The sequence below is a fragment of the Crotalus tigris genome, unplaced genomic scaffold (assembly GCF_016545835.1).
Source record: "Crotalus tigris isolate CLP2741 ecotype Arizona unplaced genomic scaffold, ASM1654583v1 scf7180000019753.2282721675:598951, whole genome shotgun sequence".
In the NCBI taxonomy this organism is placed as follows: Eukaryota; Metazoa; Chordata; class Lepidosauria; order Squamata; family Viperidae; genus Crotalus; species Crotalus tigris.
The window spans coordinates 22469-41336 of NW_024097693.1; the positions used below are offsets into that span (position 1 = coordinate 22469).

Below are 18868 nucleotides of genomic sequence, written 5' to 3' on the forward strand. Positions count from 1 at the left end.
CTCTGGAAAGAAAGCCCAAACTAAAATTAAAATCAACTAAAAAGAACACTAAACACAAATAGAAAATTCAACTCAGCCCGTGGGCTTCTTTTCTTTTCCTTTCTTTTTTCTTTTTTAATTCTAAGAATTAGTCAGCAGGAAGAATCACAACTTAAAACTGTAAGTTTCCATTCAGAGTCATTTCAATGATGCCGGTTCTATGGGATGAAATTGCTGACCTTCAGAGGCTTGCCAATCTGATGGCGTCCTTACATTCAACTTTCTCCAGATAATTTCTGTTTTGTTCAAAGGTTGCATTGCTCAAACTCAGCAGAGGACAGGAAGAAACGCAGCCTTTGAGATTGTAAGAGATGTCTCCAGGAACTGCAGAAATAACCAACAAGATGCGGGTCAGAAAAACAGAATAACAGCATTGGAAGGGCCCTTGGAGGTCTTCTAGTCCAACCCCTGCTCAAGTAGGAGATCCTATACCATTTCAGACAGATGGTTTTCCAATCTCTTCTTAAAAACCTCCAGTCAGGTTTTTAACCTCTTCCACTTATTAATTGTTCTCACTGTCAGGAAATCTCTCCCTATTTCTAGGTTGATTCAACCTTGGCAACTTGACAATGTATGGACTTCAACACCCAGAATTCCTCAGCCAGCCATGCTGGCTGGGGAATTCTGGGAGTTGAAGTCCACACATTTTCAAACTATCAAGCTTGAGAAACATTGACTTAGGACAGGGATCTGAGGAATTCTGGGATTTGAAGTCCACAAGTCTTAAAGTTGCCAAGTTTGGAAACCTGTGGCTTAGGGAATTATGTCAGCATCCTTCACTTAGTTCAAGATATTATGTTTCCCCCCCCCAATTACCACATTAAGCATGTTGTATGAACACACCCACCCACTTTGATTTCATACTGTTATAACCATCTTGTAAAGCAAGGTAATCATTATGCAAATACATACCACACAGTGAGGGAATTTTTGACTTTGGACCTAGTAACTGCTGCCTTTACACCTTAGAACAGTGGTTCTCAACCTGTGGGTCGGGACCCCATTTGGGGTCGAACGACCATTTCACAGGGGTCGCCAAACAACGCAGTGTGCCATTTTCTTTCCCCCTTTTCCTTAGCTGTGCTACTCCCTTTTATTCCATTGGCTTTTGAAAGCCAATAGAATAGACTCTCTTGAATAGAGTCTAATTCTATTGGCTTTCAAAAGCCAATAGGAATTGTCCAGGCTGTCTCTGCCCTGCTGAGCCCGCCAAAAGTCCCATTCTGCAAACGGTGCTGCACCAGTTGAGTAGTCCTCGACTTACGACCGGTTGAGTAGTCCTCGACTTACGACCGGTTGGGGGTCGCGGCATTAAAAAGGTTGAGAACCACTGGCTTAGAAAAATATCTTTACACTATTATTTCTCTTGTTACCAAACATTGCAAAATAAAGTAGGTTCTTTTGGGGGGGCTATTTCTATTCTGCAGTGCAGTGGAGGTGATCATTTGCCCATTTCAGCTTCCACTGACAGCATCATGCCTTGTATGATTGCTGCAGCCCACAATCACTTAAAAAAAAAAAGAATTACATTGTTCATATCTGTGTCCCACGATGTTAATGCACTTAGTCTCAGTTCCTTTGCAAATAGCTTCATATTCAGTGCTGTCCTTCGTAAAAAGGCCAATTGCGCCAGGGCAATAGTATCCATTTGGTTGGGAGAGGGGCAGTCCTGCAAAATAAAACAATGAAACAACAACAATAACAATAAAAAAAGGAAGTGAAAGATCAGCAAAAAGATCATTCATGCCAAACAAAGGTCTGGGAATTCTGTAGAGTCTGCTGTCAACTTTTTCAAAAGGGCACGCATTTACGGTGCTGTGTAAACTTTGGAATACCATCAACAAAACGTTAACCCAATACAATTTCCACCCCCTTCGTATTCCTGCTCGTGTCCCAAAGGGGCTTTTTTTCAAAAGGCAACTGAACTTCCTTTGTTTTTCCTTGAAGATGTTTCGTTCTCATCCAAGAAGCTTCTTCAGTTCTCCAGTTCTAAAAAAAAGAACTAAAGAAGCTTCTTGGATGAGAAGGGAAACATCTTCGAGGAAAAACAAAACAAAGTCCATTTGTTGTTGTTGTTGCTGTTTAAAAAAAGCACCTTTGGGACAACCATGACCTGGATGATTGAGAATCTCCATAGACCAGGGGTAGGCAATCTTGGCTCTTTTATGACTGGTGGACTTCAACTCCCAGAATTCCTGAGCTAGCATGGCTCAGCTTGGAAACCTCTCCCTTTCTCCTCAGCACGGCTGGCTCAGGAATTCTGGGCATTAAAGTCCACACATCATAAAAGAGCCAAGGTTGCCTACCTCTGGCCTAGGCCTAGGCTGCTTTATGACTCGTGGACTTCAACTCCCAGAATTCCTGAGCCAGCCTGGCTCAGCTTGGAAACCTCTCCCTTTCTCCTCAGCATGGCTGGCTCAGGAATTCTGGGAGTTGAAGTCCACAAGTCATAAAAGAGCCAAGGTTGCCTACCCCTGCCCTAGACATTCCCATTCGTGGTCATCTGGTCATCAGTACTCTTTCTGAGAGTCATTGAGGCCACTTAGAGGTTTATTTGTGGCCTCAGGGTTACCTGAATATTGCAAATGGCTGTGGAACCTTCTTGGAACTGCTGAAAGGACTGTGTTGTAAACAGGAAATAGGTGGTGCCACACCCATTTGCACGATTCTGGAGAGCCTGAGGGCACAGATAAACCTCCAAGTGGCCTCAATGACTCTCAGAAAGAGTGCAAGGAATATAAATCCATCCTCCACTACTCAGTCGGAATTGAAGAAGCTTCTTGGATGAGAAGCGAAATGTCTTCAGGGAAAAACAAAGAAAGTCCAGCTGCCTTTTGAAAAAAACATCTTTGGGACAGCCATGACCTGGATGACTGAGAATCTCCATAGACATTCTTGCTTATGGTTATGCTTAACAAGAAAGAGACAATATTGTACCTGCCTACCAGGAACAGCTGGAGTTGAGATTGGGAAGAACTGGATAACCTAGTTTGATCCTATCAAGTACACATAACCAAGCTCAAATGATCCTATTTCAGACCCATTTTGTGAAGGCGTAGCTTTCTGGAGAAGGCTGTAATGCTGGGAAAGGTGGAAGGAAAGAGAAGATGACCAGCAGCAAGGTGGGTAGACTTAGCTATATTGCTAATGGGCTCACCACTGGAACAGGTGAAGGCCAGGTGAGAGACAGAACATTGGGGAGGAAATCTATGTGATCACTAGGAATCAGGAAGGACTTGATGGCACGCAATCAATCCATCAAACAGCTGAGCTTCCCAGGATGAGCATGCACACGTTGTGCAAACAGAATGTTCATACAGCGTTTGGCCCTGAAATGAACTGAAAATGTCCTTATCAAGCTCACTGAAGTCCTTTGTGCTCCTCCAACTTTGCTCAAGCATTTTGAGTTCTTGAAAGTGGGGGGAAGGAAAAGATTCTCTACATCTCTGCCCTCACACTGAACCTCTTTAGGTGGGCCAGAGTAGACTCTTGAAAGATGCCAAGCAAGGCAGAACCCTTGCGGTCCTTCTTGTTTATTTTTTTTTTTTCCTGTTTGTATTCCGCTCTTTCATTCAAGGGATATACACAGGCTATCTTCCTCCAATTTTCTCCCAAAATGACACTATGAGATGGGTAGGATTGAGAGAACGTGACCAGATTAAAATCCCCCAGGGAATATTAGCATCTGAATCGAATCTGGGTCTTCCTGGTGCTAATTCACCAGTTTCCCTGTGACACCGCCCTCTGTGCGTGGAGAATGTGCTCTCTCAAGGTGCTTTAAACCGGCTTGCAAAATTCTTTTGATCTTTGCGCTGCCCCAACTTGGAGAAGCAACTGTGCAGATTGTGCTTCACTGTGTTTTAAAAGCAAACACCAACTGAAGCTCTCCCCAACCTGTCTATAAAGAAGTTTGAGAAGTTCCAGAAGATCCTTAATTAAATTCAATTTTCTCCCCTCTTTATCAGTTTCAGAACTGGCAGGTGGAAGCATTGCCTAGCCTGATCATCTGAGAATTGCCAGGCTTTAACCCTGGAGCAAAAACTGAGCAAAGTAGAAAGCCGTGTTTCTTAACCTCAGCAACCTGAAGATGTATGGACTTCAGTTCCCGGAATTCTTCATAATTACCATCAAGTAATGCTCATTTTAAACCTCTTCACCTCATTTTTAACTCCCAAATCATCCGTCTGTTTTTTTTTTTTCTTCTTCTTTCAATAAAAATCCATATTAGGTTTCAGTCAGTTTTTTTTTTTTAAAGTCTTTATCATTTTTTTTTTCCTCAGATCAAACTGCTCAGCTTCACCATTTCTGCAACTTTAGTTAATTTGCAAGCTCGGCTAATCTCATGACCTGCTGTTCTTATGGAACAGTAACTCTTAAACCTCAGATCAACGAGGGAAGCTTAAACCCATTAAATCAAGGTCAATACTATGTTTATCCAACATTGGCAAATTGGATTTAAAAAAAAAAAACATAAAAGCTTGCCAGCCAGGACAAAATCAGTTTGTATTTGTTAGATCAGTGGTTCTCAACCTGTGGGTCGGGACCCCATTTGGGGTCGAACGACCATTTCACGGGAGTCGCCAAACAACACAGTCCGCCATTTTTTTCCCCTTTTCCTTAGCTGTGCTACTCCCTTTTATTCTATTGGCTTTTGAATAGACTTTCTTGAATAGAGTCTAATTTTATTGGCTTTCAAAAGCCAATAAGAATTGTCCAGGCTGTCTCTGCCCTGTTGTCCCATTCTGCAAACAGTGCTGCACCAGTTGAGTAGTCCTTGACTTATGACCAGATGAGTAGTCCTCGACTTACGACCAGTTGGGGGTCGCGGCATTAAAAAGATTGAGAACCACTGTATTAGATGGTGAGGGAGGTAGTTTGACAGGGCAGGAAAGAAGTCTCCCCTGCCTATAAAGTATTACCCTCTGAAATAAGGAGCATGTTGGGAGATCAGGATCCTAGTCCTTCTTGAGCAAACATACCTGGAAACGGTTGGTCTTCACACGGTTCTTTCTCACAGCAATTGATTCTTCCTCTTATATATGAGTGATGCCCAACATTTACATCAAATTGCCCAAGTTTGCAGACGCTGGATGAGAAACAGTTCTTATGCACAGTTCGGAATGACAGCGATGCTGTGCGAAGGAAGGGGGGAAAAAAAGGAAGGGAGGGTTAACTTGGTAGAGCTGTTGATTTGATGAGATATCATGCTAAACGCCCAGGAGATCATACAACTCACACAAGCAAAAATATATTTCAAAAGCAATAGCCAACTCGCAAATGCAAGTGCCCAATATCTACTGTACGTGTTATTTACAAGTCGAGAAAAATTTCACAGACCTCCCCCCCCCCCCGGCTCCTGTATTGCTATTATGATCTCTGAGAAGTGAGGGCAACTTTTACTTTGAATAAACCCGGAGAGAGTTGGGGAGTTTTGGAAGCCCCAAGGCTGTTACTGGTTTAACCATTATAGCTGATACAAGCTTTAGGGAAGGGCAATTCTGAAACATCCCAATAAACTGTATGAAGTCCTCATGGAGCAGATGTTCCTTGTCTCCCCCCTGCTGTTCTCCGCCAGACACCGGTCATCATATGGCAATTGTCTTATGAATCAATGTTATGAATCAATACAGGCAGTCCCCGGCTTACAGCCCTTCCTTTAGTGACTGCTCGGAGTTGGAACAGCACTAAAAAAAACTGACTTGTTATAGAAACGGCTAGTTCAGGGGTAGGTAACCTTGGCTCTTTTATGACTCGTGGACTTCAACTCCCAGAATTCCTGAGCCAGCATGGCTCAGCTTGGAAACCTCTCCCTTTCTCCTCAGCATGGCTGGCTCAGGAATTCTGGGAGCTGAAGTCCACGAGTCATAAAAGAGCCAAGGTTGCCTACCCCTGGACTAGGAGGCTTACCACTTAGAACAGGACGACTTAGGACAGGGCTAGGCAACCTTGGCTCTTTTACGACTCATGGACTTCAACTCCCAGAATTCCTGAGCCAGCATGGGGGAAACTTTGGCCCCTTCATGACTCGTGGACTTCAACTCCCAGAATTCCTGAGCCAGCCTGGCTCAGCTTGGAAACCTCTCCCTTTCCCCTCAGCATGGCTGGCTCAGGAATTCTGGGAGTTGAAGTCCACGAGTCATAAAAGAGCCAAGGTATCCTACCCCTGGGCTAGTTTATACTGTTACGTAAAAGTAAAAAGTTGAGGTTTGATGTCATTATTTTATTCTATTGCACCAAAGGGAGTTGGAAATAAATGCTTTTTCTTTCTTTCTTTTCCCTTTGCCCCACACCTTTCCCTTCCCTCTTTTCCTCCCTTATTTTCCTACTATTTTCTTTTATATTTTTGTATCTTACAAAATGGTGGTGGCGCAGTGGCTAGAATGCAGCCCTGCAGGCTGACTCTGCCCACTGCCGGGAGTTTGATCCTGACCTGCTCAAGGTTGACTCAGCCTTCCATCCTTCTGAGCTCGGTAAAATGAGGACCCAGATTGTTGGGCGCAAATAGGCTGACGCTCTAATCCGCTTAGAGAGGTAGGTCTGTCTGTCTGTCTGTCTGTCTGTCTGTATCTGCCATGGTGGTGGAGTGGTTAGAATGCAGCATTGTAGGCTGACTCTGCCCACTGCCAGGAGTTTGATCCTGACCTGCTCAAGGTGGACTTAGCCTTACATCCTTCCGAGGTCAGTAAAATGAGGACCCAGATTGTTGAGGGCAATACTGCTTAGAGAGTGCTATAAAAGCACCATGAAGCAGTATATAAATCTAAGTGCTATTGCTGTAGAGTCTGCCCCATATTTATTGCAGCCATAAGAAGCAAACTCCCCATCCAGTTCGGTGTCCAAATACATTTTCAAGCCTGTAGCTAGTCTAGGTTAATTTATTGTGTGCACCCAAGCCATAATTAGTAAATAAATTTCCCAGATTACAAGGGCCAGATTTGATTTCCTTTTTATATTACACAGATTTGGGGACATAATTGCTTCTGATTATTATACTACAGAAGAGAATTTGGACTATTTCATTGTACTATTTTCTGTAAGTGCCCCCCCCCTTATTTTGGTTTCTTTTGGGCAGGTGCAAATAAGTTGTTATTTCTGAGAGGTTATTGTTTTACTTCCTTGCCCACTATGTATATTAGAATTCATTTAATTCATACCCTGTAAAAACTCCATAGGGGAGGCCCAGATGCCATCTTTATGGTCAGAATCACAATAGGAAATGTCAGGAAAACTAAAGCCTGTTGGAATCTGTTCAGAATCTTCTCTGTGGGAAATTCCAAAATATTTTCTTTTTTTACAGAACAGTGGAGAATGATGCTCCTGGGAGAAATTTAGCTTAAGCCAGAAATTGCTCGGAATCATACCAACAGGTATGATATCAGTCAGTTAACCTTGACAACTTGGTCAGGTTAATTCCGGGGGGCAACAGCCCTTGGGGAACCCCAAGCTTTAGTTTAGAATGGAAAATAAAATAAAAACATTCACAATGCAGGCTAAAGGAAACTGTTCCCCATTGTTCCCAAGAAGCCTTTATAGCAGGGGCGTCAAACTCAATTTCACTGAGGGCCGCATCAGCATTGCAGTTGCCCTCGGGGGGCTGGGTGGGTGCGGCCAGGGTGGGTGCGGCCTACTGGGTGGGTGTGGATGGAGTGGGTGTGGCCTACTGGGTGGGCATGGCCAGCTCTACATCGTTCTCATCAAGGATGCCTGTGGGGGCCTGGGCAGGAGTGGGACAGATCTGAGGGTCTCTGGCAGAAGCGGGGGACCGGGGCAAGTGCCAAGGCATGGTCCATTTCTTCCTTCCTCACAAAGGTTGACACCTCCCCACCATGCACCCAGGGGGCGGGGCCAATGCGGCAGGGGCTGGTTCCTCGCTGTTTCCAGACGGCCTTGTGGAGTTAAGACTGAATGCGTTTCAGCATAGATGGCCACCACAAAATTGTACATTAGCTCCCGGCCGGCCTGGGCCAGGGCCAAGGCAGCAGGGGCCGTTCCCTCACTGTTTCCAGGATGGCTTTGCGGGCCACATGAAACCACTTCGCGGGCCGCATCTGGCCCCCGGGCCTTGTGTTTGCCATGTCTGCTCTATAGGCAAGGGCGGTGCATGTGGTCACCAGGACAAACCCCTCTTGAGAAAGTTACTCCGTCGAGAAAGGGGGCCTTAGAGAAGATTCTCATTTTATTGGAAGGAAATGAGGGGAGTGGTCACTGTGGTTTTACCTGATGAAATCTCCAACAAGACCTTGCCACATACATCTTCTGGAGAGGAACATTCCTGTTCGTAACCATCGCAATCTTTTCCTATGTTGTGACAAAAGTCACACGAGCGAGAGTTTCCTGAAAAAGAAAAAGAAAAACGTGTGCCTGATTAATTCTATTATCCCGTGGCCTTCCCCAGAGTTCTTCAATATTCTGAAATGTCGGGGCCGATCAATTACTTGTGAGGAATCCAATTCCTGAAGCCCAGACTATTATTATTATTATTATTATTATTATTATTATTATTATTATTATTATTATTATTATTAATCATTGCACAGTCAGATGTTCGGACTGGATTTGACATTTTTCTCTACCTATTGAGTCCTTCCCAAGGACCTGGGATAGGCAGATGTGAATGTTTGATGGTATTACAGATCTCGTCGCAGGATGGAAGCAGTTCCTAGTAAGGCTGCCTTTTGCAATTGACTAATGGCAAATTTATCAATGCCGATGATAGCGTTCAAGTGGTGCTCCAGTTGTTTTGGGATTGCACCCAAAGCGTCTATTACTATTGGTACTACCCTTGCTTGCTTTTGCCACCGTCTTTCTATTTCTATTTGTAGGTCTTTGTATTTTGCTATCTTCTCCAGTTCTTTCTCATCTATTTGGCTGTCTCCAGGCACTGCCACGTCCACTATCCAGACTTTTTTGTCTTTCTTATCGACAATTGTTAAGTCCGGGGTGTTGTTGTTGTTGTTGTTGTTATAAATGGAACTTAACTAGCAAATCGAGAAATGCTCTAAAGAGCAGGAAAAAAGACTGGTCATTTCAGGAGAGTTGATATGGGGACAGCATTGGTTCAAAAATAAGGTGTGTGCTTTCCATTCAGAAGATCACAGGTTCAGTTATAGCCTTGCAAGTGGTGATGGTAGGAAAAAACCTTACAGAATGTGGTCACCCAGAGAGGGCAAAAGAGACGTCTGGTCAAAGCCATGATGACACCACAAGCATGGTGACATGACGTCACTGCAGCCCTTGGGTCTGTTTATCCTTTTTTGCTTTTATCAGTAAGAAGGAGGAGATTTCTTTATCCCCTGTGCAGTAAAATCTGTTTAATAATTTAATAATTTATACCTAACTTAGGGGAGATTGCAAAATGTCGGTAGAATATATCCAAACATTGATAGGACTGTATTAACTAGTGATAAGGCTCTCTTTTTTTTGTGCTATTTAATAGTTAATAGGGCTGGCCTTTTGGCAGTAATAAAGATGAAGTGGTTACTAAGCAAATGGCTGTAAGTCAAGGACATTGTACCATCATTTGTTTGGATACGTTCACCTTTTTTTAAGAATACTTTTTCAAAATAATTTTATTATATGTGTTCTTATTCATCATTAGATCTTGCTCTGTGCATTCAATTTTGTTGTGAGATACACAATGACAATAAAGATTTTCTTTTCTATTCTGTTCTGTTCTGTTCTGTATGTATGTATGTAAGTAGCATACAATTGGATATTTTACTGTTTCTGGCTACATGGCTGTAATAACCTGGCTTGATCCCTGCAGCCGTCCGATCCTGTAATGACCTCAGTGAGTTAGAGAACATTTATGTCATTAGCAAGATGACACAGTGGATGTGACATCACTTACCCGCATTCAGAAGTACACGAATAAGACAAATGAAGTAATGCCCCAAAGGTGGTTTTTCAAGAGGCAACTGGACTTTCTTTATTTTGTCTTGAAGACATTTCACTTCCCATCCAAGATGCTTCTTCAGTTCTGAACTGATGCTGAACTGAATAAGATTCTTCGATGAAGAAGCAAAACGTCTTCAAGGAAAAACAAAGGAAGTCCAGTTGCTTCCTGAAAAAGCACCTTTGGGACAACCGTGCCCTGGATGACTGAGAATCTCTCTGGACCAGGGATAGGCAACCTTGGCTCTTTTATGACTCATGGACTTCAACTCCCAGAATTCCTGAGCCAGCCATGCTGAGGGGAAAGGGAGAGGTTTCCATGCTGAGCCATGCTGGCTCAGGAATTCTGGGAGTTGAAGTCCACGAGTCATGAAAGAGCCAAAGTTGCCTATCCCTGCCCTAGACAAATAAATCAATGGCATCAAAGAAGCTGCAATGTTCTTCAGCTCTTTCTAAGGCTTTACAAGATGATGGTATCAGTTACACTGGATTGAGAATTGGAAGATGGAAATAGCTAACTTCATCCAATTTATCCAGAGGAACTGGTCACAGACCCAGACAATGTTCTTCTATATTTATCATTTTCCAACCCAATGATTTGTTGTTAAATAATACACGTAACCTCCAAGCTAACTTATGTCCAATACAATTCAAGTAAGTGGAAAATATTAGTGAATAGTTATCAGTCATTAAGCTGCAATTCAAGCACTACTTGAACACTATTGGCATTGACAAATTCTCCATTAGTCAATTGCAAAAGGCAGCCTTACTAGGAACTGCTTCCATCCCATGACGATATCTGTAATACCATCAAACATCCACATCTGCCTAGCCCAGGTCCTTGGTAAGGACTCGATAGGTAGACAAAAATTCCAAATCCAGTCTGAACATCTGGCTGACTGTGTGAATAATAATAATGATAATGATAATGATAATAATAATAATAATAATAATAATAATAATAATAATAATAATAATAAAGTTGCCATTGGGCAAATGGAGCCAATTGCAGAGACCAATTGTCTCTCGGGGGTTATTGAATTTAGTGCCCAAGTTTTGAACAAAGATTTAGAATATAGAATAACAGAATTAGAAGGGATCTTGGAGGTCATCTAGTCCAACCCTCCTGCTCAGGCAGGAAACCCTATACCATTTCAGACAAATGGCTGTCCAGTCTCTTCTTAAAAATCTCCAGTGTTGGAGCATCCACAACTTCTGGAGGCAAGCCCTTCCACTGGTTAATTGTTCTGACTGTCAGGAAGCTTCTCCTCAGTTCTAGGTTGCTTCTCTCCCTGGTTAGTTTCCATCCATTGCTTCTTGCCCTGCCTTCGGATGCTTTGGAGAATAGCTGGACTCCTTCTTCTTTGGAGCAGCCCCTGAGATATTGGAACATGGCTATTGTGTCCCCCCTCGTCCTTCTCTTCATTAAACTAGACCTACCCAATTCCAGCAACCGGTAGGTAATACCTAAGTAAGGTAAAACTTAGGTATTAAGTTAGCAGGAGTAGGAAGGTACATATTACACCTAAGGATGCCTACACAAAACTCAGCTTCTCGGGGTTCCTAACTTTTCAAGACTGAGGGACAAGAACTACGTGGAACTGAGGTTTGCTTAAGTACAGAAAGAAGCCTGCAGAGCATTGCACCCCTGCTTCCAGATGACTACATAAATTCATGCTTGCATCCAAGGAGATGGCATGATGTTGAAGATGGAGAAATTGAGAACATTGAAAACAAGGCAACCGAAGAGTCGGAACTCATTTGCCTCAGGACATTCTGCAATGTCATTTCCTTACCTCTGGCTATGAAAATGAAAAGAAGGCAGATGGTGTGTAGATATTTCATGGCTCTTTAGTGAGGATCACTGCTGGACTGGAGAAGTTGACCTCAGTGAAGTTCTGGATTCTGCTGAAACCAGAGAATCTTCAGAACATGAAACAAACACAAGTTTAAAAATGAGAAACCCCTCCCCGTAATTTAGGGCCAGCCCACCAATCAAAAAGCAAACACAAAGTAGTCAACTTAGGTGACCATCTAGAAAGTTTGCAATGTTCACAACATAGCCTTGTAAGCACATTTATTCTTTGCTTTCATTGGCTTGAGCCATTGGATTTATCTCCCTCTTGAGCAAAGTCCAATAACAGCCCTCAAGTCAAACTATCATGTAGCGGTTCAATCCTGGAACCAACCAAAGATAAACCAAGCTGAGGTCAGTAACCAGAGAGGCACCATCATTAGACAAACAGTTCCAGGCTCAAAAGAACATTAGCAAGGACTCATAGGGATGAATCATCCTGGGCTCAGAACCCCTGATGAGGACAGCCTTGATTTTATTTATTCATTTATCAAATTTCCACATTGCCCATCTCACTTAAATGACTCTGGGTTTTTTCCAAACAACCTCGTAAAACAATATTAAAATAATATTAAATGCAAGTGGAAGACGGAATTAAAAATAAGGTGAAAACTTACAAAATTACAAGTAAAAAATAAAATCAGGGTTAACAAGACTAAAAGTTTAGCAAGATACAGGGACTGCCTTCAAGTCATCAGCCATCCCAGAGAGAACTCACCACAGCCAAGTCATGGTCAATTCAGCATGGCCAACTCTCCATGGCCAACTCAACGCAGCCAACTTGCCACTGGACAACTCTCCATGGAACCATTCAACAAATACAAAAGTGAAATTAATTTTTATGGAACTGTGGCCAATAATAATCATAAAGAAAGTCAACTGAGAAATACGAGAGTTACAATAATTTTGACAAAAACATGGTCACCAAATAATAATAGTAACCAAATTATTGCACTGACCGATGACCTCTGGCAAGCCCAGGATAAGGGTCATTCCTCTATCCTGGTGCTTCTTGACCTCTCAGCGGCTTTCAATACCATCGACCATGGTATCCTTCTGCGTCGTCTCGGAGAGGTGGGGGTGGGCGGCACTGTATTGCGGTGGTTCTCCTCCTACCTCTCTGACAGGTCGCAGTCGGTGTTGGCGGGCAGACAGAGATAGACCCCTAGGTGCCTCGATCATGGGGTGCCTCAGGGCTCGGTCCTTTCCCCCCTCCTTTTTAACATCTACATGAAACCGCTGGGTGAGATCATTCGGCAACACGGGGTGAGGTATCATCAGTACGCGGATGATACCCAATTATATATCTCCACCCCGTGTCCTTTCAGTGAAGCAGTCGACGTGATGTGCCAGTGCCTGGAAGATGTGAGGGTCTGGATGGGGGTGAACAGGCTTAGACTCAACCCTGACAAGACCGAGTGGCTCTGGGTCTTGCCTCCCAAAGGCCAACTGGATGGTCCATCATTAGTACTGGGGGGGGGAATTTACCTCCCTCAGTGCAGGCACGCAACTTGGGTGTCCTCCTGGACACACAGCTAAATTTGGAACAACGTCTATCATCTGTGGCCAGGGGGACCTTTGCCCAGGTTCGCCTAGTGCACCAGTTGCGGCCTTATTTGGACCGGGAGGCTTTACTCACAGTCACTCATGCCCTTGTCACCTCAAGACTGGATTACTGTAATGCGTTCTACATGGGGCTACCCTTGAAGAGCGTTCGGAGGCTGTAGTTGGTTCAGAATGCAGCCGCGAGAGCGATTGTGGGCGCGCCAAGGTACGCCCACGTGTCACCTATCCTCCGCGAGCTGCACTGGCTTCCTGTGGGTCTCTGGACGCAATTCATGGTGTTGGTTATCACCTTTAAAGCCCTTCATGGCATAGGGCCAGGTTACTTACAGGACCGCATACTGCCGCACAGTTCCCAGAGACCGGTGAGGTCCCACAGATTGGGCCTCCTTCAGGTCCCGTCGGCCAGACAATGCCGGCTGGCGGGCCCTCGGGGAAGGGCCTTTTCTGTGGTGGCTCCGACCTGGTGGAATCAACTTCCCCCCGAGGTTCGAACTACTCCCACCCTGCCGGCCTTTAAGAAAGCCATTAAAACTCTCCTGTTCCGACAGGCCTGGGGCTGATGTCCCGGGGGGGGGGTCGGGATATGATCAGACTCGTGGTATGATTGTATTATTTTATTGTTTTATTGTTAGATGATTGTTTTAATTTTGTACGCCGCCCTGAGTCCTTTTGGGATTGGGCAGCATATAAATAAAATTAATTAAATAAATAATAAATAAATAAATTATCCTGCAGCAAGTTGGCCATGGCGAGTTGTCCTAGACACTGCACCCATGGGAGTCTAAGAGTTGTATCACACTCTTAGACCACCACCCCTCATGCTAATTGACAGGTCAAAAACTTCTTCTGAAAGACTAGAAGAGTGGGGCCTCACCTCACCTCGGGGGGTATTTATTTATCTTATGGCACATTCACATCACTTTTTGATAAAAACACCAGAGATAAAAATACAAAATATGAAACCCAACATATAAATATTATAAATATCCGTCTAGATTACAGATGTAATTTTCACTTCATTTGTCACAGCCAGGAAATCAGCAAAGTCTCCATTATAAACTCTATTTTGGCACTACATGTTGTCTTCCAGCCCTGCAATCACAATTCAGTAATGGTGTTTTGTCCCACGTATGGAGGGCATCCACACATCTACCATGGCCAATGTGAATTCAGTTCAATGCTGTCCATATGGCATGGGATTGGTCAAATCTAGGTGTTTTTTTCCCAAAATGCAAGGCAAACTTTGACTTTGTTGGGGGAGGAGGGGCAATTTTCTATTTAATGTCATTTCTACCTACTACTCCAATAGACTATTTGTGGGAACTACTCCAATAGACTATTTGTGCCATCCCTTAAATCACGGAATGTCCCATGTGTCCCTTGGTTGGTGCTAAAGAACAGTCCATCCAAGGCAAAATGTGTGAAGCCTTGAAGATATGACAGCCAGTTAATGTTAGCAATCTCCTGGCTATATCACATCACTTTGATGGCTAAGATGTTCCAAAGGATGTGGGCAGGGCCCCCTTATTAGATTCTACTACTCAAACTCTTTAACCTGGCTGGTAAGACCACAGTTGGAATATTGCATCCAGTTTTGGTCACCACGATATTAAAAAAGGCATTGAGACTCTAGGAAAAAGTGCAGAGAAGAGCAACAAAGATGATTAGGGGACTGGAGGCTAAAACATATGAAGAACGATTGCTGGAATTGGGTATGTCTAGTTTAATGAAGAGAAGGACTAGGGGTGACATGATAGCAGTGATCCAATATTTAAGGGGCTGCCACAAAGAAGGGATTAACCTATTCTCCAAAGCACCAGAAGGCAGAACAAGAAGCAACGGATGAACACCAAACAAGGAGAGAACCAACCTAAAACTAAGGAGAAATTTCCTGATAGTGAGAACAATTGACCAGAGGAACAGCTTGTGTATAGAAGTTGTGGGTGGTCCAACACTGGAAGTTTTTAAGAAGAGATTGGAGAACAATTTATCTGAAATGGTATAAAGTCTCTTGCTTGAGCAGGGGGTTGGACTAGAAGACGTCCAAGGTAACTTCCAACTCTGTTATCCTATCTAAGTACTTAACTGTGGCAAAAAAAGGTTCGGATGTGTCTCACTTAACAACCACCTTGCTTAGCAATGGGAATTCTATCTCCCGATGGTGGTCGTAAATTGAGGACTGCTGGTGATGCTTACTGGTAACAGCTATCATCAGAAAATGGGTTAGTTCATTAAGCAGGATTCTAGGCATCTTTACATGAGATCTCCAGCCTCTGCAAACTATTCCAGGTGGCTTCCATTGAAACATAGGCCCTGAGTCCACTCTTAAGCTTCAGTAATAATTTACAAGTTGTATTTATATTAATAGTTATATATGTGGTATCAGATGTTCCAGAATCATGATGTTCTCTTATGAGGGTTTCATTTGTTTTGGGCAAGTGTGGTGTAATCCTTAGTCTTGCACCCATGTCCCAATCTTCCAAAGTTAATATTAGTACAGTGAGAATGCTAGCAAAGCCATTTATTCATACTTGGCTACTGTTTAAAAAAAACACCTAAATGAACATCACAGAACTTGGATAAAGGTTTATAGGCACGTACAGATAATCGTCAAATTATGAATACCATTGGGATCAGAATTTCCACCAGTTGAATTGTACCCAATGTTATGATCATCGTCATCATCAGAATTGGAAGGGATCTTGGAGGTCTTCTAGTCCAAATCCCTGCTCAAGTAGTTCTAGGCTGCTTTTCTCCTTGGTTAGCTTCCATCCATTGTTCTTCTTTGCACCCTTTCTAGTGTCTCAACATCTTTTTTATATCTTGGTGACCAAAACTGGATGCAGTATTCCAAATGCGGTCTTATCAAAGCCTTATAAAGTGACACTAATACTTCACATGATCTTGATTTTATCCCTCTGTGGATGCCAGTCCAGAAGTGGAAATGAGCACCACACTGAGTGGTGTCATGACAGGACACCCCAAACCTGCTTCTACCACAGTCATTTGCTCAAATCAAACCCGGAACCAGAATGGAATTCTTTTTAAAGTAACTGCTTTATTGATTGAACCATGGTTCAAGTTAGTTTTCACATTCATTGTAGGAAACTTCCAGAAGAACGAGAATTCTGTTGAAAGCTGACTAAAACAGAATCAGCCATGTTGGCTCCTAAGCTCTAGTGAGGTGGAAGCGATGGCCTTGACGTGCAGCTATATACATCACTGGGAAGAGTGTGGGAAGACTGGGGTGCATTTGATGTCTAGTTCCCATTCCACTAAATGTGAGTAGAATTTCTTCTGAAGTAAAGTGCACAAACTCTCAGAAGCACATCCTTTGATAGATACATCATTGACCAAGAAATCTGAAGAAATAAACCAACATGGGAGTTAGTAACATCTCTACATACCCCATCCTTCAAAAATGGCGAAGGAGAAAGTATTAAAAATTCTGGTTGGAAAACTAAATGATTGCTCTTGCAAAGTGTTTCCGGAAAAACTTAAAGGGAAGAAAAAAGAGAGGAGGAGGAGGAAGAGGAAGAAGAGGAGGAGGAGGAGGAGGAAGAGAAAATAGGCTGTTATCTAGTTTACCTGCTTATCTACTGTTGTTGAGCATTTACTATTCCTCCTACCATGAACTGTAAATTAAAAATAGTTACAGTTTAAAGCATAATTTTTTTAAAAAGTTATTATGAGCTGGCATCTTACCTTCTTCCATTACTGTTTTGAAACTTTGATAGGCCTTTAATTGTTGTGAGATGGACGCATTGCCCTTAGCTGTTGAATTGGGATGCTACAAAGACAGCCCTATTTATCAGCACAGATACTGTATCTGTCTAGAAATGTTGGAGCCATACCTCGTGTGGAAAACAGGATCCATTTTGGATCTCTTCTGCTCCTTCTGTTCAAGAAGGCTCCGATTAACTGTGTCAACGCTGCTAAGATCGGAGGTTCTTGATTTGACAACAGATAGAAATGAAACCATTTTTCTCTATTGCTTTCGAGTTAGTTGATACTAGGAGGGGGAAAGAGGATGAGAGTCCAGCTAGTCATAACAATAATAACTCAGCCGTGGGAACCCAAGGTCATTGGGCCCATAGTTGATAGAGTTATGGTGGGCTGGAGGTTAGTTTATTAAGCAGGATTGTAGGCGTCTTTACATAGGATCTCCAGCCTCTGCAAACTATTCCAGGTGGCTTCCATTGAAACATAGGCCCTGAGTCCACTCTTAAACTTCAGTAATAATTTACAAGCTGTATTTATATTAATAGTTGTATATGTGGTATCAGACATTCCAGAATCATGATATTCTCTTATGAGGGTTTCATTTGTTTTGGGCAAGTGTGCTGTAATATTTAGTCTTGCACCCATGTCCCAATCTTGCAAAGTTAATATTAGCACAGTGAGAATGCTAGCAAAGCCATTTATCTGCCATTTATCGATACTTGGCTACTGTTAAAAAAAACACCTAAATGAACATCACAAAACTTGGATAAAAGTTTATAGGCATGTACAGATAATCCTCAAATTATGAACCCCATTGGGATCAGAATTTCCACCACTAAGCAAGGGAGTTGAATTGTGCCCAATGTTATGATCATCATCATCACCAGAATTGGAAGGGATCTTGGAGGTCTTCTAGTCCAAATCCCTGCTCAAGTAGTTCTAGGCTGCTTCTCTCCTTGGTTAGCTTCCATCCATTGCTCTTCTTTGCACCCTTTCTAGTGTCTCAACATCTTTTTTATATCTCGATGACCAAAACTGGATGCAGTATTCCAAATGCGGTCTTATCAAGGCCTTATAAAGCGACACTAATACTTCATGTGATCTTGATTTTACCCTCTGTTGATGCCAGTCCAGAAGTGGAAATGAGCACCACACTGAGTGGTATCATGACAGGACACCCCAAACCTGCTTCTACCACAGTCATTCGCTCAAATCAAACCCTGGTGTGGTGTAATCCTTAGGATTATTCCAGATGGCTTCCATTGAAACATAGGCCCTGAGTCTACTCTTAAACTTCAGTAATAATTTACAAGCTGTATTTATATTAATAGTTATATATGTGGTATCAGATGTTCCAGAATCATGATGTTCTCTTATGGGGGTTTCATTTGTTTTGGGCAAGTGTGGTGTAATTCTTAGTCTTGCACTCATGTCCCCATCTTCCAAAGTTAATATTAGTACAGTGAGAATGCTAACAAAGCCATTTATCTGCCATTTATCTATATTTGGCTACTGTTAAAGAAAAACACCTAGATGAACATCACACAACTTGGATAAAATTTTATAGGTGCATACAGATAATCCTTAAATTGCGAACACCGTTGAGATCAAAATTCCCATTGCTAAGCAAGAGAGTTGAATTGTGCCTAACGTTATGATGATGATCATCATCAGAATTGGAAGGGATCTTTATATATATATATATATATATAAAACACCCTGACGATGATGGCAGCAATATAGCCATCGAAAGCTAGGTTATTTATTTATTAAACATTTAATTGTTTTACC

General features: G+C 42.8%; 1 protein-coding gene across 1 annotated transcript; it reads right to left on the minus strand.

The window, feature by feature from the left end:
- Nucleotides 1-63: 63 nt before the first annotated feature.
- On the minus strand, nucleotides 64-11884 carry LOC120317634 (phospholipase A2 inhibitor CNF). Its single transcript, XM_039364366.1, has 5 exons — nucleotides 11730-11884; nucleotides 8257-8373; nucleotides 5019-5171; nucleotides 1568-1708; nucleotides 64-363 (listed from the first exon to the last, which is right to left on the minus strand). Exons 1-5 carry the CDS (start codon nucleotides 11776-11778, stop codon nucleotides 221-223), a joined length of 603 nt encoding a protein of 200 aa, XP_039220300.1. The 5' UTR covers nucleotides 11779-11884; the 3' UTR covers nucleotides 64-220.
- Nucleotides 11885-18868: the final 6984 nt, after the last annotated feature.